Source organism: Oncorhynchus kisutch, linkage group LG30 (assembly GCF_002021735.2).
Source record: "Oncorhynchus kisutch isolate 150728-3 linkage group LG30, Okis_V2, whole genome shotgun sequence".
NCBI classification, from domain to species: Eukaryota; Metazoa; Chordata; class Actinopteri; order Salmoniformes; family Salmonidae; genus Oncorhynchus; species Oncorhynchus kisutch.
The window spans coordinates 6,176,221-6,203,623 of NC_034203.2; the positions used below are offsets into that span (position 1 = coordinate 6,176,221).

At 44.0% G+C, this 27,403-nt stretch overlaps 1 protein-coding gene across 4 annotated transcripts in view; it reads left to right on the forward strand.

Annotated features, from left to right (window-relative positions):
• LOC109875210 (activated CDC42 kinase 1) overlaps positions 1-27,403 on the forward strand; it is a 131,876-nt gene that overhangs the window by 88,061 nt on the left and 16,412 nt on the right. For 3 of the 4 annotated variants that reach the window (XM_031810222.1, XM_031810220.1, XM_020467456.2), the window contains exons 4-13: positions 18,960-19,208; positions 20,301-20,453; positions 20,720-21,003; positions 21,385-21,511; positions 21,614-21,760; positions 22,314-22,408; positions 23,642-23,836; positions 24,320-24,411; positions 24,744-24,788; positions 25,503-27,013. In XM_031810222.1, coding sequence (XP_031666082.1) covers positions 18,960-19,208; positions 20,301-20,453; positions 20,720-21,003; positions 21,385-21,511; positions 21,614-21,760; positions 22,314-22,408; positions 23,642-23,836; positions 24,320-24,411; positions 24,744-24,788; positions 25,503-27,013 — 2,898 coding nt within the window. The remainder of the gene's footprint in view (positions 1-18,959; positions 19,209-20,300; positions 20,454-20,719; positions 21,004-21,384; positions 21,512-21,613; positions 21,761-22,313; positions 22,409-23,641; positions 23,837-24,319; positions 24,412-24,743; positions 24,789-25,502; positions 27,014-27,403) is intronic. The other variant, XM_031810221.1, reaches the window with a different exon arrangement.

Consider the following 27,403-nt stretch of genomic DNA (forward strand, 5'->3'; position numbering starts at 1 on the left):
AGAGGTCAGGGTTCCATAGCCGCAGGCAACACAGTTGAAACTGGAGCAGCAGCACGGCCAGGTGGACTGGGGACAGCAAGGAGTCATCATGCCAGGTAGTCCTGAGGCATGGTCCTAGGGCTCAGGTCCTCCGAGAGAGAGAGCGAGAGAGAATTAGAGAGAGCATACTTAAATTCACACAGGACACCGGATAAGACAGGAGAAGTTCTGCAGATATAACTGACTGACCCTAGCTAGCTCCCCGACACATAAACTACTGCAGCATAAATACTGGAGGCTGAGACGGGAAGGGCCAGGAGACACTGGCCCCATCTGATGATACCCCCGGACAGGGCCAAACAGGTAGGATATAACCCCACCCACTTTGCCAAAGCACAGCCCCCACACCACTAGAGGGATATCTTCAACCACCAATTTACCATCCTGAGACGAGGCTGAGTATAGCCCACAAAGATCTTCGCCACGGCACGGCCCAAGGAGGGGGGGGGGGGGGGGGGGGGCGCTGCTGCTGCCACCGCCGCCAACCCAGACAGGAAGATCACGTCAGTGACTCAACCCACTCTAGTGATGCACCCCAGTAAGCCAGTGACTCAGCCCCTATAATAGGGGCTGAGTCACTGTGGAGAGAGGGGAACCGGCCAGGCAGAGGCAGCAAGGGCGGTTCGTTGCTCCAGAGCCTTTCCGTTCACCTTCACACTCCTGGACCAGACTACACTCAATCATATGACCCACTGAAGAGATGAGTCTTCAGTAAAGACTTAAAGGTTGAGACCGAGTCTGCGTCTCTCACATGGGTAGGCAGACATTCCATAAAAAGTTAGCTCTATAGGAGAAAGCCCTGCCTCCAGCTGTTTGCTTAGAAATTCTAGGGACAATTAGGAGGCCTGCGTCTTGTGACCGTAGCGTACGTGTAGGTATTTACGGCAGGACCAAATCGGAAAGATAAGTAGGAGCAAGCCCATGTAATGCTTTGTAGGTTAGCAGTAAAACCTTGAAATCAGCCCTTGCCTTAACAGTAAGCCAGTGTAGGGAGGCTAGCACTGGAGTAAAGGATCAAATTTTTTTGGTTCTAGTCAGGATTTTAGCAGCCGAGGTTAGCACTAACTGAAGTTTATTTAGTGCTTTATCCGGGTAGCCGGGAAGTAGATCATTGCAGTAGTCTAACCTAGAAATAACAAAAGCATGGATTAATTGTTCTGCATAATTTTTGGACAGAAAGTTTCTGATTTTTGCAATATTACGTAGATGGAAAAAAGCTGTCCTTGAAACAGTCTTGCTATGTTTGTCAAAAGAGAGATCAGGGTCCAGAGTAACGCCGAGGTCCTTCAGTTTTATTTGAGACGACTGTACAACCGTCAAGATTAATTGTCAGATTCAACAGAAGATCTCTTTGTTTCTTGGGACCTAGAACAAGCATCTCTGTTTTGTCCGAGTTTAAAAGTAGAAAGTTTGCTGCCATCCACTTCCTTATGTCTGAAACACAGGCTTCTAGTGAGGGCAATTTTGGGGCTTCACCATGTTTCATTGAAATGTACAGCCTTGTGTCATCCGCATAGCAATGAAAGTTAACATTATGTTTTCGAATGACATCCCCAAGAGGGAAAATATATAGTGAAAACAATAGTGGTCCTAAAACAGAACCTTGAGGAACACCTACATTTACAGTTGATTTGTCAGAGGACAAACCATTCACAGAGACAAACTGATATCTTTCTGACAGATAAGATCTAAACCAGGCCAGAACTGGTCCATGTAGACCAATTTGGGTTTCCAATCTCTCCAAAAGAATGTGGTGATCGATGGTATCAAAAGCAGCACTAAGGTCTAGGAGCACGAGGACAGATGCAGAGCCTCGGTCTGACACCAGTAAAAGGTAATTTACCACCTTCACAAGTGCAGTCTCAGTGCTATGATGGGGTCTAAAACCAGACTGAAGCATTTCATATACATTGTTTGTCTTCAGGAAGGAAGTGAGTTGCTGTGCAACAGCTTTTTCTAAAATCTTTGAGAGGAATGGAAGATTCGATATAAGCCGATAGTTTGTTATAGTTTCTGGGTCAAGGTTTGGCTTTTTCAAGAGAGGCTTTATTACTGCCTCTTTTAGTGAGTTTGGTACACATCCGGTCGATAGAGAGCCGTTTATTATGTTCCATTGTTTTAGTACTATATCTCTTGACAATGATGAAAATAATCACTACCTCTAAACCAAGCACAGGAAGCAGCTCTTTCAGTAGTTTAGTTGGAATAGGGTCCAGTATGCAGCTTGAAGGTTTAGAGGTCATGATTATTTTCATCATTGTGTCAAGAGATATAGTACTAAAACACTTGAGCGTCTCTCTTGATCTTAGGTCCTGGCAGAGTTGTGCAGACTCAGGACAACTGAGCTTTGGAGGAATACGCAGATTTAAAGAGGAGTCCGTAATTTGCTTTCTAATGATCATGATCTTTTCCTCAAAGAAGTTAATGAATTTATTACTGCTGAAGTGAACTCCATCCTCTCTCGGGGAATGCTGCTTTTCAATTAGCTTTGCGAAAGTATCAAAACTAAATTTAGGATTGTTCTCATTTTCCTCAATTGGAAAAATAGGATGATCGAGCAGCAGTGAGGGCTCTTCGATACTGCACGGTACTGTCTTTCCAAGCTAGTTGGAAGACTTCCAGTTTGGTGTGGCGCCATTTCCGTTCCAATTTTCTGGAAGCTTGCTTCAGAGCTCGGGTATTTTCTATATACCAGGGAGCTAGTTTATTATGACAAATGTTTTTGGTTTTTAGGGGTGCAACTGCATCTAGGGTATTGCTCAAGGTTAAATTGAATTCCTCAGTTAGGTGGTTAACTGATTTTTGTTCTCTGACGTCCTTGGGTAGGCAGAGGGAGTCTGGAAGGGCATCAAATAATCTTTGGGTTGTCTGACAATTTATAGCACAACTTTTGATGCTCCTTGGTTGGGGTCTGAGCAGATTATTTGTTGCGATTGCAAATGTAATAAAATGGTGGTCCGATAGTCCAGGATTATGAGGAAAAACATTAAGATCCACAACATTTATTCCATGGGACAAAACTAGGTCCAGAGTATGACTGTGACAGTGAGTAGGTCCAGAGACATGTTGGACCAAACCCAATGAGTCGATGATGGCTCCAAAAGCCTTTGGAGTGGATCTGTGGACTTTTCCATGTGAATATTAAAATCTCCAAAAATTAGAAAATGATCTGCTATGACTAGAAGGTCCGATAGGAATTCAGGGAACTCAGTGAGGAACGCTATATATGGCCCAGGAGGCCTGTAAACAGTAGCTATAAAAAGTGATTGAGTAGGCGGCATACGTTTCATGACTAGAAGCTCAAAAGACGAAAACGGCCTTTTTTTTTTTGTAAATTGAAATTCGCTATCGTAAAAATTAGCAACACCTCCACCTTTGCGGGATGCACGCGGGATATGGTCACTAGTGTAACCAGGAGGTGAGGCCTCATTTAACACAATAAATTCGTCAGGCCAATCACATCAAGATTATGATCAGTGATTAGTTCATTGACTATAACTGCCTTTGAAGTGAGGGATCTAACATTAAGTAGCCCTATTTTGAGATGTGAGGTATCACAATCTCTTTCAATAATGGCAGGAATGGAGGAAGTCTTTATCCTAGTGAGATTTCTAAGGCGAACACCGCCATGTTTAGTTTTGCCCATCCTAGGTCGAGGCACAGACACGGTCTCAATGGGGATAGCTGAGCTGACTACACTGACTGTGCTAGTGGCAGGCTGGCTAACAGCCTGCTGCCTGACCTGCACCCTATTTCATTGTGGAGCTAGAGGAGTTAGAGCCCTGTCTATGTTGGTAGATAAGATGAGAGCACCCCACCACGGTTGCCAGGACAACAACTAAATGTGAGCAAGACAAAGGAGCTGATTGTGTACTACAGGAAAAGGAGGGCCGGATATGCCCACATTCACATCGACGGGGCTATAGTGGAGCAGGTCGAGAGTTTCAAGTTCCTTGGTGTCCACATCACTAACAAACTATCATGGTCCAAACACACCAAGACACTAGTGATGAGGGCTTGACAACACCATTTCCCCCTCAGGAGACTAAAAAGATTTGGCATGGGATCCTCAAAAAGTTATACAACTGCTCCATCCAGGGCATCCTGACCGGTTGCATCACCACCTGGTATGGTAGCTGCTCGACATCCAACCGTAAGGTGTTACAGAGGGTAGTACGTACGGCCCAATACATCACTGGGGCCAAGCTTCCTGCCATCCAGGACCTATATACCAGGCGGTGTCAGAGGATACCATGTTCGAGACACTTAAATATTTTAAAGGGCACACATACACAATCCATGTCTCAATTGTCTCAATGCTTAAAAATCCTTATTTAACCTGTCTCCTCCCCTTCATCTACACTGATTGAAACAGATGTAAAAGTGACATCAATAAGGGATCATCGCTTTCACATGGATTCACCTGGTCATTCTATGTCTTGGAAAGAGCACGTGTTCTTAATGTGTTGTACACTCAGTGTACACAGAACGCATAGAGACGGACAGACTCTAGTATGCTCACAAACTTACAGTGCACACATACTAATGCATGCACACATACAGCTTGGCTGAGTCTATCGTTGTCAATTGAGTTTGCATATGACCCCTGAGTCAGCTATAACTCTGAACTGTACCCCAAACTGTCTGCTGAATAACCACACACACACACACACACACACACACACACACACACACACACACACACACACACACACACACACACACACACACACACACACACACACACACACACACACACACACACACACACACACTTACTCACTGCCATGTCACTCTCTGATGTCTAGTAGTAGTGAGCTGCAGACCTCTGGGATGCAGACTGCAGTGTTGGCCGCTCCAGCCAGAATGCAGCCAGGCTGAGGAGATGATAGCTTTCTAAAATTACACGTGTTTGTTTCCGCTTCTGGCACCAACCACCCGTCCAAATAATCTGCCTCCTCAGCCACTGACTGTGTTTGTGTTTGTGTGTGTGTGTGTGGGGGAGCTCGGAGTGTTTGTTTGTGTGTACGGCTATCTGTGTGCGTGGTTAGTTTAGGGTTGTGTGCTGGTCTTCCATCTTCACTATTTAAAAAAAACTGTCCCATCCCCTATTTAGAACACCAGACTCACCACAGAGACATACACGCACACACTGAAGAAGACTCATTGATACACACACCACACCACAGACATGTGGAGCTGTAAAAATCCCCTCAGCCAGTAATATCCAACTCCAGCTTTAGACACGGAGGAAAGGGGCTTGATTTTTGTTCCTACTCACTGACACTGGGCCTCCCTGCTACCTAAGACTACAGCCCCTGCCTCTACTTTAACCAAGTCCAAGGCTTTAATCTAATAGGGTGCTCTAACGAATGCTCTTCCGATCGGCAGTCTAATTCTTGCCTTGTTCAATCATTCAAATGTATTTATAAAGCCCTTCTTACATCAGCTGATGTCACAAAGTGCTGTACAGAAACCCAGCCTAAAACCCCAAACAGCAAGCAATGCAGGTGTAGAAGTACGTGGCTAGGAAAAACTCCCTAGAAAGGCCAGAACCTAGAAAGAAACCTAGAGGAACCAGGCTTAATAATGTTGCCTGTTGCCTGCTCTTAAGCCAATTTTCAAGTTTCCTTCTTCCTCTCATAAAGATAATGGAACATCGTGGAGTTATTGGGGAATATAGCATTTTGTGTGTGCATGTGTGTTTGTTAATTCTGTGTTAACTAATGTGTGTCTGAGTTTTGATTTCATCCATGTGTCTTGCGTGCACGCTCGTGTATTTGTGTTAATGCGTGTGTAGTATTTGTGTGTTGGTTCATGTTTGTGGCAGTATTGTTTGTGGATGTGTTTAACTATTCTCCACAGGAATAGTAAACAAACAAAAACAAAAATGTGACTAACTGGGGACATTTTATTAGTCTCCGTGAGGTCAAATGCTATTTCTAGTTTTTTTTTGTAGGGTTAATGTTTGAATTAGTGTTAGGGTTAGGAGGGTTAGTGTTAGGGTTAAGGTTAGTGTTAGGGATAAAAGTTAGGTTTTTGGGTTAAGGTTAGGGTAAGGGTAAGAGTACGGGTTAGGTTTAGTGTCAGGGGTTAGGGAATATAGGATTTTGAATGGGACTGAATTGGGTGTCCCCACAAGGTTAGTTGTACAAGTGTGTGTGTGTGTGTGTGTGGATATGCATACACCCCTGCCCACACCACCCCCCATATCACGATAACAGGCTAGGGATCACTCTGCACCCTCCCTGCTGTGGCACCCCTGGCCAAGTGAGCCGACTGCGGGGCGCTGGACATAATTGAGCCCTGGCTCTCCTCAACACACACCTGCTACAGCACACACGCACTGGCTGGCAGGGGGAAGAAGGGGAGGGAGTGAAGAGAGAAAAGAGAGTGAGGAGAATAACCCTTCACACAACTGGGGCTGGGGAGAGGGCTTAGGGAGAGGAAGAAACGAGATAGAGGGAGATGGGTGGGGGGATCGTGATACAGAGACAGAAATGGGGGAGACGGAAAGAGGGAAGGCAATATCAGGCCCACTTCCCCCTCTACACAGCATAAGCCCGTGTCTCCCCTTTACAAAGTGCCTCAGCAGATAGCATGTCTTTCAACTCTAACGTTCATTGAGCTATCTCAACTCAACTAGGTGATGCGGTCCTACCACCCTGCCTCCACACAGACAACCAATGTTACTCTCCTTCTTTGAATACTGTACAACTAAATCAAACCAAATCATATTTTATTGGTCACATACAAATGGTTAGCAGATGTTAATGCGAGTGTAGCGAAATGCTTGTGCTTCTAGTTCCGACCATGAAGTAATATCTAACAAGTAATCTACCAATTTCACAACAACTACCTTATACACACAAGTGTAAAGGAATGAATAAGAATATGTACATATAAATATATGGATGAGCGATGGCCGAACGGCATAGGCAAGATGCAGTAGATGGTATAGAGTACAGTATATACATATGAGATGAGTAATGTAGGTTATCTAAACATAATATAAAGGTGCATTGTTTAAAGTGACTAGTGATACATTTATTACATCCAATTTTTAATTATTAAAGTGGCTAGAGATTTGAGTCAGTATGTTGGCAGCAGCCACTCAATGTTAGTGATGGCCTTGAGATAGAAGCTGTTTTTCAGTCTCTCAGTCCCAGCTTTGATGCACCTGTACTCACCTCCCCTTCTGGATGATAGCGGGGTGAACAGGCAGTGGCTCGAGTGGTTGTTGTCCTTGATGATCTTTTTGGCCTTCCTGTGACATCGGGTGGTGTAGGTGTCCTGGAGGGCAGGTAGTTTGCCCCCGGTGATGCATTGTACAGACCTCACAACCCTCTGGAGAGCCTTGCGGTTGTGGGCGGAGCAGTTGCTGTACCAGGCGGTGATACAGCCCGACAGGATGCTCTCGATTGTGTATCTGTAAAAGTTTGTCAGGGTTTCGGTGACTAGCCAAATTTCTTCATCCTCCTGAGGTTGAAGAGGCGCTGTTGCATCTTCTTCACCACGCTGTCTGTGTGGGTGGACCATTTCAGTTTGTTTGTGATGTGTACGCCGAGGAACCTAAAACTTTCCACCTTCTCCACTACTGTCACATCGATGTGGATAGGGGGCTGCTCCCTCTGCTGTTTCCTGAAGTCCACGATCATCTCCTTTGTTTTGTTGACGTTGAGTGTGAGGTTATTTTCCTGACACCACACTCCGAGGGCCCTCACCTCCTGCCTGTAGGCCGTCTAGTCGTTGTTGGTAATCAAGCCTACCACTGTCGTTTCGTCTGCAAACTTGATGGTTGAGTTGGAGGCGTGCATGGCCACGCAGTCATGGGTGAACAGGGAGTACAGGAGAGGGCTGAACATGGGTATTTCCTGTTTTAGTTTCTGTCTATAGGCTGGGAGCAACAAAATGGAGTCGTGGTCATATTTGCCGAAGGAGGGCGAGGGAGGGCTTTGTATACGTTGTGGAAGTTAGAGTAACAATGATCCAGAATTTTTCCATCTCGGGTCGCGCTTTCGATATGCTGATAAAAATTTAGGGAGCCTTGTTTTCAGATTAGCCTTGTTAAAATCCCCTACTACAATAAATGCAGCCTCAGGATATGTGGTTTCCACTTTACTTAGAGTCCAATGAAGTTCTTTCATGGCCGTCGAGGTGTCTGCTTGGGGGAGGATATACATGACTGTGATTATAATCGAAGAGAATTCTCTTGGTAGATAATGCGGTCGGCATTTGATTGTAAGGAATTCTAGGTCAGGTGAACAAAAAGACTTGAGTTCCTGTATGTTGTTATGATCACACCATGTCTCGTTAATCATAAGGCATACACCCCGCCCTTCTTCTTACCAGAGAGATGTTTGTTTCAGTCAGCGCGATGCGTGAAGAAACCAGGTGGCTGTACAGACACTGACAACTTATCCTGAGCGAGCAATGTTTTCCTGAAACAGAGAATGTTACAATCTCTGATGTCTCTCTAGAAGTCAACCATTGCTCGGTTTTCATCTACCTTGTTGTCAAGAGACTGGCGAATAGTATACTCAGGAGCGGTGGGCGATGTGTCCGTCTACGGAGCCTGAGCAGAAGACCACTCCGTCTGCCCCTTCTGCGGCGCCATTGTTTTGGGGTCGCCTTCTGGGATCTGATCCATTGTCCTGGGTGGTGGACCAAACAGAGGATCCGCTTCGGGAAAGTCATATTCCTGGTTGTAATGTTGGTAAGTTGACTTCTATCCAATAGTTCCTCCCAGCTGTATGTAATAAGACTTAAGATTTCCTGGGGTAACAGTCTAAGAAATAATACATAAAAAAACGAAATACTGCATTGTTTCCTAAGAACGCGAAGCGAGGCGGCCATCGCTGTCAGCACTGGATGGTCAAAGGTCAAAGTGCAGGGCTGCCTTGGAAAAAAATAAGTTGTTCTCAATGGGACTCCCTGCTTTAATAATAAAATACAAATAAAGTAATACCTTGGCTGTCCACTAAAGTTAAACCTGCTCTTGTCTTTTGTGACTGTTCCATATGGATATACACTAGGTACATCTAGTACCAGGCCGGACCCCCCTTTTCCTCCAGAACAGCCAGATTTCATCAGGGCATTCTACAAGGTGTCGGAAATGATGGTCCATGCTGATGCGATGGCCTCAGCTAATTGCTGTAGATTGGACAGCAGTACATTTACGCTACGAACAGCCCATTCCATCTCATCCCATAGATACTCTATTGGGTTGAGGTCTGGGGACTGCACAGGCCACTCAGGTAAACTGAACTTGCTGTCATGTTCCAGAAAATATTTTTCCACTTCTCAGTTGTCCAGTGTCAGCCCACTGGAGCCCCTTCTTGTTTTTATCTGATAGGAGTGGAACCCGTCTGCTGCAATAGCCCGTCTGTGACAAGGATCGACGAGGTGTGTTCCGAGATTCCATTCTACACGTCACTGTTTTACTGTGTCCCTCCTGTTAGCTTGCACGATTCTTGCCATTCTCCTTTGACCTCTCTCACGATCTGTTTTCACCCACTGGACTGCCGCTGACTGGATGTTTTTTGTTTGTTGCTCCATTCCCTGTAAAAACTAGATAGACACTGTTGCACTTGAAAAGCCCAGGAGGGCAGCTGTTTCTGAGATAATGGATCCGGTGCGCCAGGCACTTGACGATCATACCACACTCAAAGTTGCTTAGGTCACTCATTTTGCCCATTCTAACGTTCAATCGACCAGTAACTAAATGCCTCAATGCATGTCTGCCTGCTTTATATAGCAAGCCACGGCTACAGACTCACTGTCTGTAGGAGCCATCAATTTTTGGGAACTCTGGCTGGTATATCTTAATGGTGAACAACAAATTATTCTCACTTGTATGGAAAAGATGGCCAGCACTGCTAAATCAGATTAGGGCTTGTGTAAAAGTTGTCCACAAACAGTTTGTAGCCCATCCCCAGCAGTGTAAAAATCCAATATTTCCATAATGGAATCATAACTAAGTCCATTACCCATGGCTGAGATGAATTTCCCATCGTAAACAAGGACATTCCAAATGTAGGCACACAGAATTTGGCCAAAACAAACAGTTTGTAACCCCATATTGTTGGCTTGTTACGCATATATTGTTTCAGACCAATTCTAGCCTTTAAGACTACCACCCTCATCTATGGACAGGTTCTGGGCGGGCTGAAAATGGGTCTTGCAGGCCTCAACAATGCTGGAGTAGAGAGGTTTGATTTTGCAGAGCCTATCAAAGCTGGCTGTGCCTCTCTTCTCATTGTCACTGTCAGCTTGTGAGTCACTGATATGAAGTGCCCATGAAATAGTCAGAAACCTGTTAGAAGACATGACAGTGGTGGGGAAAGGCAATTGGTAGTCTTCAGCTTCTCCAGTAGTCCTTCAGGTTTTTCAACTTCACAAGCCCCATGTAAATGACCAGTGAGATGTGATGCCTCTTTCTTGCCTACTTGCTTCTTGGCCCCATACTTGTTGGTGTTAGACACCAGCGAACCAAGAACTGACAAGGATAAAAACATCTGGAAAAGATGAAGGAAGGGGGCTGTACTTTCCAGTCATGTCCAGCTGAGGTCCTGGCTGCCTTTTAGGTCAAAATGTTGGTAGAAATGGCTCCACAGCATCCTTTAGCACAGTGTGCCAACAGTCCTCTCTTTTGGTGATAGTCACTGCTGTTGCACTGGCCCTCCTCCACTTCTGGGTTGGTCTCTTCACACCTCTAGATGGCTGGGCGGGATGGGTGTGGAGCCAGAGACAGCAGCAGGGATCAGACTGGAGGAACCTGTTCCTATGTTTGAATGAGTGGGGGATGGAGGACTTGAATGTGGTCTCTTTGGAGTTGGCTCCCAGAGGTCATCTGAATCAGTCTCTACCACTATTGAAGATTTTTTATAATTCAGTTAGAACTCAAGTTTACTATTACTTATTTTATTGAACCTTTTGCGTGTAGGGGGCAGTGTTTTTGGCTAAAGAACATACCAATTTGAAACTGCCTATTTCTCAGCCCCAGAAACTAGAATATGCATATAATTGTCAGATTAGGATAGAAAACACTCCAAAGTTTTAAAAACTGTAAAAATATTGTCTGTGAGTATAACAGAACTGATATTGCAGGCGAAAACCTGAGGAAAATCCAATCAGGAAGTGCCTCTTATTTTGAAACACTTATTTTCCTATGCATGCCTATCCTCCATTTAAAGGGATATCAACCATATTCCTTTTTCTATGGCTTCCCTAAGGTGTCAACAGTCTTTAGACATAGTTTCAGGCTTTTATTTTGAAAAATGAGCGTGAAAGATCAAGTGTATCGGTGGGTGAGATCAGAGTGAGTTTTGCGCTACAGAGTAAAGCGGCCATTGTTCCACCCGGTGTTATTGAAAAACCTACACACTCGGTTGATATATTATCGAATATATATTTTAAAAACAACCTGAGGAATGATTGTAAAAAAACTTTTGACATGTTTCTCTGGACATTATGGAGACTATTTGGAATTTCCGTCTGCGTTGTCGTGACCACTCTTTCCTGTGGATTTCTGAACCTAACGCAACAAACAAACTGAGGTATTTTGGGTATAAAAATAATCTTTATGGAATAAAAGGAACATTTGTTGTGTAACTGGGAGTCTCGTGAGTGAAAACATCCGAAGATCATCAAAGGTAAACGGTTAATTTGATTGCTTTTCTGATTTTCGTGACCAAGCTTCCTGATGCTAAGTGTACATAATGCTATGTTAGGCTATCGATAAACTTACACAAACGCTTGGATTGCTTTCGCTGTAAAGCATCATTTCAAAATCTGAGATGACAGGAGATGAAAGGCTAAACTGTGTTTTGCAATATTGCACTTGTGATTTCATGAATATTAATATTTATTAGTAATATTATTTGACTGTGGCGCTATGCTATTCAGCGGTTGCTGACAAATGATCCTGCGACAGGGATGGGTAGCGTCAAGAAGTTAACCTTTATGTTATTAGGGGGTGAGCCCTGCATCAATACATCAAATACACAGCACATGCCTATAAACATATACAGTACCAGTCAAAAGTTTGGACACCTACTCATTCAAGAGATTTTCTTTATTTTTACTATTTTCTACATTGTAGAATAATATCAAAGACATCAAAACTATGAAATAACACATATGGGATCATATAGTAACCAATAAAGTGTTAAACAATGATATTCTTCATAGTAGCCACCCTTTGCCTTGATGACAGCTTTGCACACTTGATGACAGCTTTGGCATTCTCAACAAGCTTCATGAGATAGTCACCTGGAATGCATTTCAATTAACAGGTGCACATAGTGAAAAACGCTGCTGCTTCTTTATGGGACCGAACTATTTAAAACTTTTTTAATGAAATGTTTTCAAAGTTTAAAACATAGAGATCGAATCATAAATGGAGGTAGCTGAAGTCTGAATCCCGTGAGGGTGAAAGACAGTCAGTAGACATACTTGCATTACATTTAGCTGGCTATCTAACGTTACCTTGAACAGCAATAACAGAAACACTTAACGGTTAAAAACATATGGACTCCAGTAGAAATCTATGCAGTTGTGAGAAAAGTATGGAGCTGAATTTATCAAAGAAAGAAAGTGCCAATAGCATGGCTAATCTCAAGACAGAGATAAGGAGTCTATGTACAAAAATAAAATAAAAAATAGGGACAAAATGAAGCTGATTATTGAAAAAGGAATGAATAGTAAAGTTGAAAGCTTACGTGCATCTTTGGAGAAAGCCATTCATGATGATCATACAACTTTCCTGACTCGAGAATAATAACAAGCAGCTACAAGACCACATATCTCTTGAAGTTGGATGTCTGGAGTAGAGGTCGACCGATTAATCGGGATGGCCCATTAATTAGGGCCGATTTCAAGTTTTCATAACAATCGGAAATCGGTATTTTTGATCACAGATTTGGCCAATTTAAAAATCAATAAAAATAGATATTTTTTTACACCTTTATTTATCATTTATTTAACTAGGCAAGTCAGTTAAGAACACATTCTTATTTTCAATGACGGCCTTGTTCAGGGGCAGAATGACAGATGTTTACCTTGTCAGGTCGGGGGATTCGATCCTGCAACCTTACAGTTAACTAGTCCAACGCTCTAACCACCTGATTACATTGCACTTAAACGTTAGCTTTTTTACATGGCACTCATTGCACTTTTACTTTCTTCTACAACACTTTGTTTTTGCATTATTTAAACCAAATTGAAAATGTTTAATTTTATTTGAGGCTAAATAGATTTTATTGATGTATTATATTAAGTTAAAATAAGTGTTCATTCAGTATTGTTGTCATTGTTACAAATATATATATATTTTTTTAAATCGGACGATTAAATCGGTATCGGCTTTTTTGGTCCTCCGATAATCGGTATCGGCGTTGAAAAATCATAATTGGTCGACCGCTAGTCTGGAGTCCCGTGTAGAATTCCTAGAATCTGGGAGAATAGGCGCTGTGAAAATAACAAAGTTAGACCAAGACGTGTCTATCATAGTGGCAGGACTGCCAGCTGATGAAAACGAGGACCTAATCTCTAAAGTGAACCAGTTGATATCAGTAGGCCTAGGCTGCGAAACAGAGGTGATTGCAGTTGAGAGGATGAGGGAGAAAGGTAAAGGTCTCTGGGTTGTGAAGGTGGAGTGTCGGTCTGTGGAGGAGAAAGTGGCTCTGTTACGGAAAAAACTAAAGCTGCGAGACCATCCTGATTATAACAAAGTCTTCCTTCGATCAGCCAAGTCCCACATCGATCACCTTATAGAACTGAACTTCAAGACGCTGCTGAGAGAAATACCAGGAGGAAAGGACTATTTATTTTGTCATGGGAAGCAGACGGGTCATGAAACGAGATCAACCAGAAGGACAACGCGGACAAGGACATGGGGTGGACAGACATACTACATACTGAAGGGCTTCCCATCCCATACGAGATTTGATTTCAATAGAACATTGGAATGTTAATGGATGGACTTCATTGAACAATAAATTACGAATAATAATACTAAAATCCTTAAACCGAGACATTATATCAATAAATTAAATGCATTTGCGTCGGCAAGAAACTATTGATATTGAAGGGTATGTATGGTATGGACATAACAGACACACTCATGGGAAAGCCCGCAGGGACTCTGGGGGAGTGGGAATATGTATAAAGTCTGATATGCATATAAAGCATATAAAATTTTAATTATCGATAAAGCCATAGAAGGAATTATTGGTTTGAGCTTTGAACATAGGGAGTCAGATTTTTGTTTTGTTGTGTTTTCATGCTATTTGCCACCTGAACAGTCCACATGGGGTAAAGATGCGTCCTCCTTCCATAGTCATTTGTTAAACTGTTTGGGATAGGGTGCAGCATTTTCACATTTGGATGAAAAACATGCCCAGAGTAAACTGCCTGCTACTCAGCCCCAGTTGTTAATATATGCATATTATTTATTTGGATAGAAAACACTCTAAAGTTTCTTAAACTGTTTGAATGATGTCTGTGAGTATAACAGAACTCATATGACAGGCGAAAACCTGAGAAAAATCCAATCAGGAAGTAGGAAATCTGAGGTTTGTAGTTTTTTAAAGCTTGGCCTATCAAAAACACAGTGTCTATGGGGTCAAATTGCACTTCCTATGGATTCCACAAGATGTCAACAGTCTTTAGAAACTTGTTTGAGGCTTCTACTGTAAAGGAGTGGCTCATAAGGGCTCTTTGAGTCAGTCAGTGGTCTGGCAGAGTGCCAAAAGCTTGCGACGCTCGTTCACTTGAGAGGTAGCTCGCGTTCCATTGCTTTTCTACAGACAAAGGAATTCTCCGGTTGGAACATTATTGAAGATTTATGTTAAAAACATCCTAAAGATTAATTCTATACATCGTTTGACATGTTTCTACGGACTGTAACGGAACTTTTGGAGTTTGTCTGGACCTAGTGCTCGCGCCTCATGAAGATGGATTACTGGGCTGAACGCGCTAACAACAAGGAGGAATTTGGACATAAATTATTAACTTTATCGAACTAATCAAACATTTATTGTGGAACTGGGAGGGCATTCTGATGAAGATCATCAAAGGTAAGTGAATATTTATAATACTATTTCTGACTAATGTTGACTCCACAACATGGCGGATATTTCTTTGGCTGGTTTGGTCTCTGAGTGCCGTACTCAGATTATTGCATGGTGTGCTTTTACCATAAAGTTTTTAAAAAAATCTGACACAGCGGTTGCATTAAGGAGAGGTCTATCCTTAATTCTGTGAATAACACTTGTATCTTTTATCAATGTTTATGAGTATTTCTGGAAATTCATGTGGCTCTCTGCAAAATCACTGGATGCTTTGGACGCAAAACATTACTGAACGTAATGCGCCAATGTAAACTGAGATTTTTGGATATAAATATGCACTTTATTGAACAAAACATACATGTATTGTGTAACATGATGTCCTATGAGTGTCATCTGATGAAGATCATCAAAGGTTAGTGACTAATTTTATCTATATTTCTGCTTTTTGTGACTCCTGTCTTTGGCTGGAAAAATGGCTTTGTGTGTTTTTGTGACTTGGCTCTGACCTAACATAATCATATAATGTGCTTTCGCTGTAAAGCCTTTTTGAAACCGGACACAATGGGTAGTTTAACAATAATTTTATCTTTCATTTGATGTATTGCACTTGTTAATGTGTGAGAGTTACATATTTCTCAAAAAATATTTTGGAATTTCGCGCGCTGCCTATGTTGTTGAGCCTAGCCGTAAGAAGCTTTAAGAGAAAACAGCATGTGTTTGATAAAAGACTGTGCCTATTTAAATGGAGATATCAGGGAGGGCAGCTATTACACCTTAAGGAATTACAGACAAGAAATCCTCAACAGTTTTGGAGCCAAATAAATAAGTTAGGACCAAAACGACATAAGAAAATTCCAATGGAAGTCAGGGAAGAGCATTGGGGGCTGAGTTCTGATTTTACACAGGTACTTAAGGAGTGGGAGAAGGGGTGTGCTAGTTTGTTCTCATGTAACGAAAATGTGGCATATTTTGAGGATTGATTTTATAAAGACATATGTTCCCTGAGGACTAAACAGGAAAATACAATGTTAGAACCCTCTTATATATGTAACCCATACTTAAATGAGGAGCTGTCTGTGGCAGAATTTAAGAAGGTGATTGACCCTGCAAAAAATGGGAAATCATTTGATATTGATATTGATATTGATGAGGTTTTAAAATCCCCTAAATTAATTGACGCCCTAGATAATTTGCTCCAAATATGTTTTGAGTACAGTATACTGCCATCCACTTGGTATTAGTTTATAGTGAATCCCATTCCCATATCTTCAAAAAATTATCAGAGAGTGCCACTGAACTATAGTAGCATAAGTTTATTAAGTACAGTTTATAAATTATATTTATCCATCCTCAACAATAGGCTAATTACAATTTCATTACACCAAAACATTCTGGTGGAAGACCAAAATGGTTTTCGTAAATCCAGAGCCTGTAATTAGTAATAGATTACATGAAGAGAAGCCTATTTTGCATGTTTCATTGATTTCCAGAAAGCTTTTGATTTTGTAAATAGGGATCTTTTAGCCTATAGTTTGTTAAAGATGGGTTGATGAGAAATGTTATCAAGCAATCCAGTCTCTTTACAAAGTACCAGTTGCTTGTGTGCGTGTTAATGAATTATTGTACAAATTGGTTTCCCACACCCTCGGGTGTAAAACAAGGAGACGCCTTATCACCGATTTTGTTTGCTTTGTTTATAAATTATTTGGCAAAATAAATTAAACAGTTAAATATTGGAGTAAGATATGATGATGAAATGCTAAGTTTTCTTTTACATGCTGATTATATTATTTTGATGGCAGACCCTGAACAAGACATGTTATTATGTGCAGTCAATTGGTGTAAAAGATGGAGACTCATGATTAACAGACAAAAACACAGATAATGCATTTTTAGAAAACCAGTTACTAAGAGAAGTATTTTTCAGTTTTGTTTTGGTGAAGATAGCATTTATAAATATTTGGGTATTTTTATTGATGAACATATTACCTTTCTATACGGACCATCTGCCCTGGCCGACTCAGCAAGTAGAGTTCTTGGGGGAGTTATAGGAAAAACAAAGACTCAAAGATATAGGTTAGGCTGCGTATTCCAAACTTTATCAGACATGCGTGTGTCCCGTTGTGGACTATTCAGCACGAGTGTGGGGTGCCAAGAGGTATTTTAAAAACAAACATGTTCATGCAGAGCAGTAAGTTACTTTTTAGGTGTCCACAAGTTTGCACCTATACTTGCAATAACAGTGGACATGGGCTGGGAATCCTGTGAGGTGAGATGGAAGGCGTGTATGGTGTGACGTTGAAATAGACTGTTGGATATGCCAACTGCCAGAATAGCTAGTGAAGTTTTGGATCTATCCATAGGGGGAGCCTGGACAACAGTCTGACTGTGAACATCTGTATGAAAACCAAATTAAGGGAGACAGAGATATGATTAAAAAACAACTGTTGATGCAATATGGAAAAAAATGGGTGGAGGAGATTAATCATAAACCCAAATTGAGAACATTTTGTTTAAGGGTGAATAAGTGTGTGAGATATATTATGTATAACCTACCTAAAAACAAGGGATCGTTATGTGCACAGGTAAGATCAGGGATATTGCACAATAATGAAAAATATCTCAAATGAATATGCAACCATTAAATTAACTGCATTAGCATGAGAAGCAAAAACGTATTTTACTTGCTGATCTAAAAGTGGACCTTTTCCTTCCAAAAACATTTATTCCGCACTGGAATCAAAACTGTGCTCACTCATTCGTTCTCATCCATTCATTTTTTTTGTCGCTCTCACGACAAGTTTCTGCTTTAATCTCATCCAAATGTGTATATTTTGACTTCGATCGAGCTTTTCCACTATTAGTAGCCATTTTGAACTTTTTTCGGTTTTGAGAAAAGTTTGTAGAAGAGAACGAACAGCTGCATAATGTAAACTACCGTGCGTCCTGTTTGCTTTCACATGAAAATGAAACTGTTGCGCACAGCTCTAGCATGATGGATGTTTGTCGTACAAAGGGTTTTCAAATACTTCGGGAAAGCCCAGATCATTGGCTATCTAGCTAGCTATGTTTCAAAACGATAGGTGGTCATTGGACCAAGTGAACACTGTCAATCAAGTGAACACCGCTCGACTCATTGGTGCGTAATAATGGCTGACCTTCATGGGCTAATTTGAAGTGTTGTGTAGCCAATACCTAATGTAGAATGATTAAACAAGTTTGGTTGCCTTCTAGAGTGTCTGAGGATTGCACAGAAACCGAACATAACCGGGTTAACAACGTTTTGCCAACTTTTAGATTTCATTTTTTTGGAAGAGTTGGAATTCACTCAAAACGCTGTATACAACATGGATCGGGTTAGGATATAGAAATGTATTTTATCAAACAAATCTATGCTACATTATATCTCTGGGACCCTCAGGATGACAAATCAGAGCAAGATTACTGAATATAAGTAGATTATTTACTGTCAGAGGTGAATGTATCGAACCAGTTGCCTTGATAAATGTTTTGTTTGTGCATTATCTTCAAACAATGGCATGGTATTTCTTCCCTGTAATAGCGACTGGAAATTGGACACTGCTGTTAGATGAACAGTAATTTTAAGCTTTCTGACGATATAAGACATGTCTATCCTGGAAAAGTTGGCTGTTGTTTACAACAACATTCTAGTCACATATCGCATATTGAGCAGCAACTGTCCCGATTTTGGGACACTGATCCTGTGGAGGATAACTCCTGGGCTAGAGCACCCAAAGACTCATTTACAGAATTTAGTAAGAGTGGAGCACATCTTTTTGTTCATGTTGTATTAACACTCTCTTTCCCTCTCTTCTCTTTCTCCAGGTGTTCAGTGGGAAGCGTCCGGATGGCGGGGACTTCCAGCAGGCGGCGCCCACCTCCTCCTTCCGCAAGCTGTCCCCCACGCCACCCCCAGCTGTTGAGGGGGGTCCTCAGTCCCTGTCCCAGCCCCCCCAGCACCAGGCCCTCACCTGTCTGATCAGCGAGAAGGACCTTGCTCTCTTCGAGAAGCTCGGCGACGGCTCCTTCGGGGTGGTCAAGAGGGGCGAGTGGTTCACGCCCGCCGGGAAAGTGGTGAGAGGGACTGGGGTGTGGGAGTGTAGTGTTTGGGTACTATACTGTTTGTGTGTGTATGTGTGTTGGAAAGGCTGGTAGTGGGAGAGGTATTGGTCTGCATCGTACCCCTTTAGGCCCCAGTTTAGGGTCCCATCTAGACACACCTAATAACACACGTGCTTCTGGAACGCTTGAGGTATACAGTAGTAGGGATCAGGATAGAAAGACAGAGGAAGAGAGGGAATAGGATATAAAAGTCCCTCACGATCACGCTGGGAAACAAAGTATCAGTGGGTTCAAAGTTCAAACCATGACAGCGTGTGAAAAAATTACCAAAACACCCTCCCTTCAACATCTGTTCTGGTCAAACCCTTATAACCCCTATAGATTTGACCTTGAGAGAGGGAAGGAGCAAGGGAGTGATGAAGAGAGAATCTTGTCCAAACACTCTCCACCAGTGACCACAACATGGCCAGATGGAAATAGTAAAGCCAGGTGCAGTGTCACAACAGAACGGTATCCAAGGGAATAGTTTACAAAACATTTAAGAACAGGGGCATTCAAATCTTACCCTCTGAGGTCCGGAGCCTGCTTATTTTCTGTTCTATCTGATAATTAATTGCACCTACATGGTGACCCAGGTCTCAATCACTCCCTGATTTTGAGGGGGAAAATGAAAATAAGCAGTGGAACTGGCTTTGAGGTCCAGATTTGAATTTGAGGGCCATAGAACATCTAGTCCAGTGGCTAACCACCAATCTAATGGGAATAAGATCAGCTGATCTCCTATGTTATGCTGTAGTAGGACCTCCATTCCCGTCTTTTTTATCCTACTGCATAATTTAGAATAATTTACTTCATAATTTCAGCAAGTTTCCGTTGTCCTTAACAGCATTTAGATTAGCGTGTAAGGCAGGCCAACTTGTACAACAAACAATAAAGTAAAAAATAATCTTGTTCAGGAAGTGCAACCTGGTGCTCTATTGTCACCTTGTTTAAGACTGTTCTGCGGCCTCCAGACTGTTAGTAAGTGCAACTGGCTATCAATAGCTTTCCCTTTGGATTTGGATTTCGCATTTTGCTAACATGGTCTCCCATCTTTCTCTCCAGTTGACTGTAGCGGTCAAGTGTCTGAAGACAGACATGCTGAGCCAGCCGGAGGCGTTGGACGACTTCATCTGCGAGGTCAATGCCATGCACTCCCTGGACCACCAGAACCTCATCAGGCTGTATGGAGTGGTGCTCACACAACCCATGAAGATGGTATGGACGGGCACACACAACACATGTTAAATACTTAATTTGAGTCCCCAAATCATATTACATTTGCGTATTGCCAGACTGGTTGCAGATTCAATCAGTCAACAAGCCCTTCATTAGTTGAATTTTGTGTGTTAGCTCAGGAATAAATCAAATACCTGGAGGTACTCGAGAAGAGGTTTGGGAAACACTGCTCTAAACTCTTGGGAGCTCACAGACATTACAGTTTTGTTCCAGCCCAGCACTAACAACACACCCTCCTTCTCCAGGTGACCGAACTAGCCCCGCTTGGCTCCCTCCTGGAGCGCCTGTGCTGCGTTCGGCCACAGGGCCCCATCCTCATCCACATGCTGTGCCAGTACGCCGTGCAGGTGGCGTGTGGCATGGCCTACCTAGAGCAGCGGCGCTTCATCCACCGTGACCTGGCCGCCCGCAACATCCTGCTGGCGTCGGCCCAGAGGGTAAAGATTGGCGACTTCGGTCTGATGCGGGCGCTGCCCAACAACCACGAACACTACGTCATGCAGGAGCACCGCAAGGTGCCGTTCGCATGGTGAGTGGGATGGGGAAAGGGGGTGGTGGTTGAGGGGGAGAGTGCAGTGGGAAAGGGAGTGTGTGTGTTGCCACCAGAGGAGGAAAGGTTGGCGTGTATTTGTGTGTCGGTGTTATCAGGGCCACTTTCAGTAGGCAAACGTTGTCTGACGTTGCAGATAGAATGCCACGAATAGAGCGGACATGTTTCTGTTATTTTACATGCATGAGACATGTTTGTTTTAAGTTAAGTCTTTTTTATCTGAACATTCTACAACATTGTGCCCTGGGGAATAAGCCCCTGATGTGGCTATGCATAGTGTGTGTGTTTTTTCCACTTTCTCATCACCTTCTTAAGGTGTGTTTGCTGTGTGTGTTTGCTGTGTGTGTCCTCCACCTCCAGGTGTGCCCCGGAGAGCCTGAAGGCGCGGACATTCTCCCACGCCACAGACACCTGGATGTTCGGGGTGACGCTGTGGGAGATGTATACCCACGGACAGGAGCCCTGGCTGGGCCTCAATGGCAGCCAGGTACACGCATACACACACAAAATAAAAAATACTCATATTTTAGGGTTTTATGTCAATGGTTCATTGTGGGTTCAATTGAAGTATTTTGTGTATGTGTTTCAGATCTTACACAAGATTGACAAGGAGGGTGAGCGTCTACCCAAGCCAGAGGACTGTCCCCAGGACATCTACAACGTCATGCTGCAGTGCTGGGCCCAGAAACCTGATGACAGGCCCACCTTTGTCGCCCTCAGGGAGTTCCTGCTCGAGGTACCCACTTCCCTGTGTGTGTGTGTTTTTTTTTTTTTTTTTTTTAACTAGGCAAGTCAGAAAATTATTCTTTTCAATGGCAGCCTAGGAACAGTGAACTGCCTGTTCAGGGGCAGAACGACCGATTTGTACCTTGTCAGCTCAGGGATTTGAACATGCAACCTTTCGGTTAGTAGTACAACGCTCTAACCACTAGGCTACCAGGCCGTGTGGGAGGTACATCAGTGTTAAACCAGTGTTAGTCGTCTGCGAGTCTATTTTCAATGTTTACGTTTGAGATTGAATACACAACCTTCATGTGTTAAATGGACCTATAGCCCCACCTAGTGAATCTTCTACTGTATGGGCATTACCAACTGAGGAATCCTAACTTGATGTTCGTACTGAACTGATGTCAATGGAAGTTTTTTTGGGGAAAAACTCAATGTAGATTTTGGGCCCAAATGACTACATTTTGATGCCTTGTGCCCCAATGTTGGGGTGTAGTGTTAGTTAAACGTACTCAAACTTGGTGTATGTGTGCGTATGTATGTGTGTGTCCATTCCATTCCAGACCATGCCAACAGACATGTGCGCGCTGCAGGACTTTGAAGAGTCCGACAAGCTTCAGATTCAGGTCAATGACGTGATCACCATCATCGAGGGCAGGTATGTGTGATCAACTAATGAACTGTAAATCAATATTCTGTCATTGTGTTTTTCTATGCATGCTTGTGTATGTGCATGTCTCTGCAACTTCTTGCATGCCTTTGGGAGTGTGTCTGTGTTAGTGGGTGTATGTGTGTGTGAAAGAGAAGAAGAAGAAGAGAGCGAGAGAATGAAATAAATAATGTACAACCACGGAGACGGACAAACAAATAAAAAGCTAAAGTCAGATTGGACTCATTGTGTAAACAGTCAAGTTTAGAAAAGACAGAGTAAGAGGGAGCTCAACCACAAAAAATATAAACCACAAAAGACAATACTTTAGCATAGTAGGTTGTTTAGGAATGGGACACTCACTTTTAGCTCTCCTGGTAGCGGAGTAGGCCGGGCAGCATTGAGGTCCAACCCCAAGACATCTGGTGGGTCCATGGGGTTCCCTAGGTACAGGCTAGAAAGAGAGGAGGAGGGAAAGAGGGAGGGAAAGTGGGAGATAGTAGAAGAGAAAGGATGAGAGGGATAGTGGATGAGATCAATAGAGGGGGTAGAAAGGAAAGAGAGAGAGGGGACATTTATTGACTTACCTTACCAAGAGGTTCTCTACCCGAGTCTAGCCATAAATCAGGTGTACAGTGGTTCACACCAGGTTCCACAACTGCTTATCCAACCTGCCTGTGTGTATAATATTAATATTTTATTAGGATCACCATCAGCTGTTGCTGAAGTAGCAACTGCTTTTCCTGGGGTCCACACAAAGCATAACACATTACATAATACAGAACATTAAAGGGGCAAACAACAGTTGCTACATACTTTTTTTCATACATTTTTAGTTCAACAGTCGTACCCTATCAGAACCCAAAATATAAGCTTTTTTATCTCCCATGTTTGTAAACAAAGTAAATGTAAACAAACACTATATAGCCTCAAAACATGGTTAAAACTATAACTGTGATATCATGGATGGTCAGTCCTTGCATCCATAGCTCCCTCTATTAATCTGAGAGTGGTTACGTTTCCCCAGCCCCATCCCTCAGCTTTTTACCAAAACGAGTGGGGAGAACCGTTTTGTTATAGTTTGTTATTGCCTATTTTTATATCTATATGTTTCTATGCCTGCTTGTGGTGGATGCGTGCGTGCCATGCCTATATATCTGCACCCACCTGTGTGTGTCTGTCGGTACCTGAATGTTTTCTCACATTCATCTGTACGTCGACCCACCTCCCTCTCTTTCTCAGAGCGGAGAACTACTGGTGGCGGGGCCAGAACAAGCGCACGCTGAAGTTGGGCCAGTTCCCCAGGAACGTGGTGACCTCGGTTGCAGGCCTGTCGGCCCATGACATCAGCAGACCCCTCAAACACAGCTTCATCCACACAGGCCATGGAGACACAGACCCACACCGCTGCTGGGGCTTCCCGGACCGCATCGACGAGTAAGACATATCCTCAGAACTTGTGCTTCTATCTACTTGTAGCGATATGTGCCACTTACAGTGCAATTTTTTTTGTAATTGTTTGTTATACTTGCAGGACCCACAGCCTTGGCAAAAAAAAGTAGAGTTGTTTTTTTACCACTAGAGGACAGTAGACTATTGTTCATATTACTGTCTATTCATGAAAATTCTATCTGCAACGTTCGACAACTGAACATGGCCCAGGGTTGGATAAGCAGATGTGAAACCTGGGGCGAGCCTCTGTACACCTGATTTATGGCTAGCCCCGGGTAGAGAACCTCTTGGTATGGTAAGTCAATAAATGTCCCCTCTCTCTCTCTGACTCGCTTGCTGCATCTTTCTTTCCTTTCTACCCCTTCTCTGCTCTCATCCGCTATCTCTCTCATCCTCTCTCTCCATTACCCACTTTCTCTCTTTCCCTCCTCTTTTGCTCTCTCGCTCTCATCCCCTCTCTCTTTCTAGTCTGTACCTAGGGAACCCCATGGACCCACCAGATGTCTTGGGGTTGGACCTCAATGCTTCCCGGCCTACTCAGCTACCAGGACGAGCAAAAAGTGAGTGGCCCATTCCTAAACAACCTACCATGCTAAATATTTGTCGGTGACTCAAGCAATTATCGTCACAATGGCATGTTTTTCTTCGTGGTTTATTTTTTGGGGGTTGATATTTTTTGGTTGAGCTGTTCTGAACTTGACTGTTTACACGAGTCCAATCTGACTTGTACTCGTCCCTTTTTGCTTTTTATTTGTTTGTCCATCTCCGTGGTTGTACTTTATTTATTCCATTCTCCCGCCCTCTCTTTTTCTCTTTCACACACTTTTGTGATCTCCCTCTATCGCTCTCTCCTGTACCCCTCTCCTTCTCTCTCTGGTGGTGGCATTTTCAGAGGAGGCACCTACTCGTCCCCCCCAGCCATTGGTGCTTGTCAAGAGTAAGTGTAGTGTCTCGCTCCAGCTCACCCATTGCTCCTGCCCTCTCTGTTATCTCCTAGCTCCAGTCTTCAAAGGTACACTGTGTGCAATTGCTCCTCTCATCTCTCTCTCTCTCCCTCTTCTCCCCATCCCTCCCTTTTTCTCTTTCCTTCTCTTCCCAGTTACTCCATTTCTCTTCTTCCTCCCTAACCTTGTTGTTTCTCCACCTCTCTCACTAACAGGTGTGCAGTCTGGGTTTCTGTGCATTGAGTGGTTAACACCTAACCAGAGTTGAGGAATTAAGTGTGTGTGGACCAACTTGTTGTGTATTGCAGCCTGGCTTAAAATAAATGTTATGGTTGTTTTTAAAGTTTGTATGATTCCATCACCAAAAATATTCTAATCTTCTCTGTAAGATGTTGTTTGTTTCCGTTCATGTACAAGGTATGAAATGGAAACAATTTATTTATATCCACACATTACAAATAGACACACTGAGGATTATTACCTTTTCATTTCAGGGACAGCTACAGAGTCATTCATTATGTACATAAATAAATATTGCATCAAAGGCAGGCTTAAGGTTGATCACTCAAGGTAGACCGTTGGGGCATTGTGGAGGGACTACAGTGCTACATGAGTAATGAGCAGTTACGGCGTAGAAGTATTGTAAAGTTGCCAAAGTCATCAGTTGCCAAAGTCTTTAAGTTGTATTTGTCTGTTTGTTTTTCAAGAGCCGTGCTATGACTCGGTGACTGAGGACGAGGAGCTGCCCGCCTCAGGCCTCAAGGGGCTGTCGCTACTGAAAGCGGGCTCCATCAAAGGCCTCAAGCTGAAACCCGCCACATGTGTCTCCGCCTCAAAACAGGGGGGCCGTACTATGGGATCAGGCCACACCCCCAGTGATGTGTCACTCATCGACTTTGGAGAGGAGGTTCCACCGGCCGCATCCTCCCCCTCCCCAGTGGTGGAGCTCCAGGTGCCCTCGTTGGCCAAGCTGGCCCTGGACGCAGAGTTTATTCTGGATCGTACTCCTACCCAGAGCCCATGGCGCTCGCTGCCCCGCCCCTTACACCCCACGCCAGTGGTGGACTGGGATGCCCGGCCCTTACCTCCACCTCCTGCGTACGATGACGTGGCGCAGGACGAGGAGGACATGGAGGTGAGCTCCATCAACTGCCTGAATCAGCAGCAGGGGGGGATGGGTGAGAGCCACAGCCCCACAGAGACCTTGCCGGCTGGTGAGGAGAAGGCCATGGCCAGTGCAGCCGACAAACCCCTGGAGGACAACCTTTTCCTGCCCTCTAAGCAGGGCCTGGCCTCCACATCCTTCTCTCAGTCAGCTGAGATCTTTCAGGAGCTCCAGCAGGAGTGCATGAGGAGGCTCAATGTGCCCACGGGAGGAGGTCCCCAGCCCCCCTTGCTGTCCCCAATCTCCGGCCTCCAGTCAATGGACGTCCACCGCCAGATCATCTTGTTCTTCTCTGAGGACAAGCCCCAGATCCCTCCACGCGTACCCATCCCGCCTCGCCCTGTCAAACGGGGGGACTACACCCGCTGGTCCGGTGACCTCTCCCTGTCCCTGACTCCAGCTTCTGAGGAAGTTCAGGACCGCCCCCCTCAGATCCCCCCGCGGGACCCCCTGTCACAGCCGGGCTCGCGCACCCCCAGTCCCATGGGCCAACAGGTGGGCTCCCCCCAGCAAAGGACAATGGTTTTCCCCAGTGCCCCTCCTCCGCCCACATACGGATCCTACCTCTCCACGTCCCCGGGGAAACTCATGCCCACCACACATAGCTTTGCCTTGGACCCCAAATATGCCGCACCCAAGGTCATCCAAGCACAAGCCCAGGGTAAGGACCTGGCCAAGGGGCCCTGCATCCTGCCCATCGTCCGCGACGGCCGCAAAATCAGCAACACGCACTACTACCTCCTGCCTGAGAGGCCGCCTTACCTGGACCGCTACGACCGCTTCTTCAGGGAAGTGGAAAATGTGCCGACTGGTGGCAGCAGTGGGATATGCGAGGAGAGGCGGCAGGCCAACACGGCCACGGTCAGGCCCATGATGGTCAACCAGCAGCCGCAGAACCAGGGGGGAGACCTCAAGCCCAACTTTTCCTCCAACAACAACACTAGCCTGGGCTTTCGGCTGGGCATGAAGTCCTCCCTCAGCCTGTCCAGGGTCAGCTCTGATGGGTCAGCCGGCAGGGCAGAGGGGGGAACCACAGCAGATGGGGTCAAGATGGTGAGTAGTACCAAAGGCTCCAGCCTCAGATTATTTATTTTTTAATCAGTAATCAGTTGATTTGATTTTCAATGACAAACGAACACAGGAAAGAACATGGCCTAATACACACAATCAAAGGGGGGAGGAAACCACTACTGTTATATTACAAAACCTAGAATGAGTAATGAAGAACACAAGAAAAGGTATACAAAAAAGTAGAAATAAATAATAATATATTTTTTTGCAGTATTTGTTTGTGCTGCGATTGTAATTTTGTTCTGTGATGCCAAATCAAAGGCTTGGCTATAGGGACTTTGGACTTTTATGATGTAAATAAACCACAGCAGGGCAGTGTATTCAAGTACTGAGATGTGGTCCGCAGACACACACACACCTTAACTTTTTGCA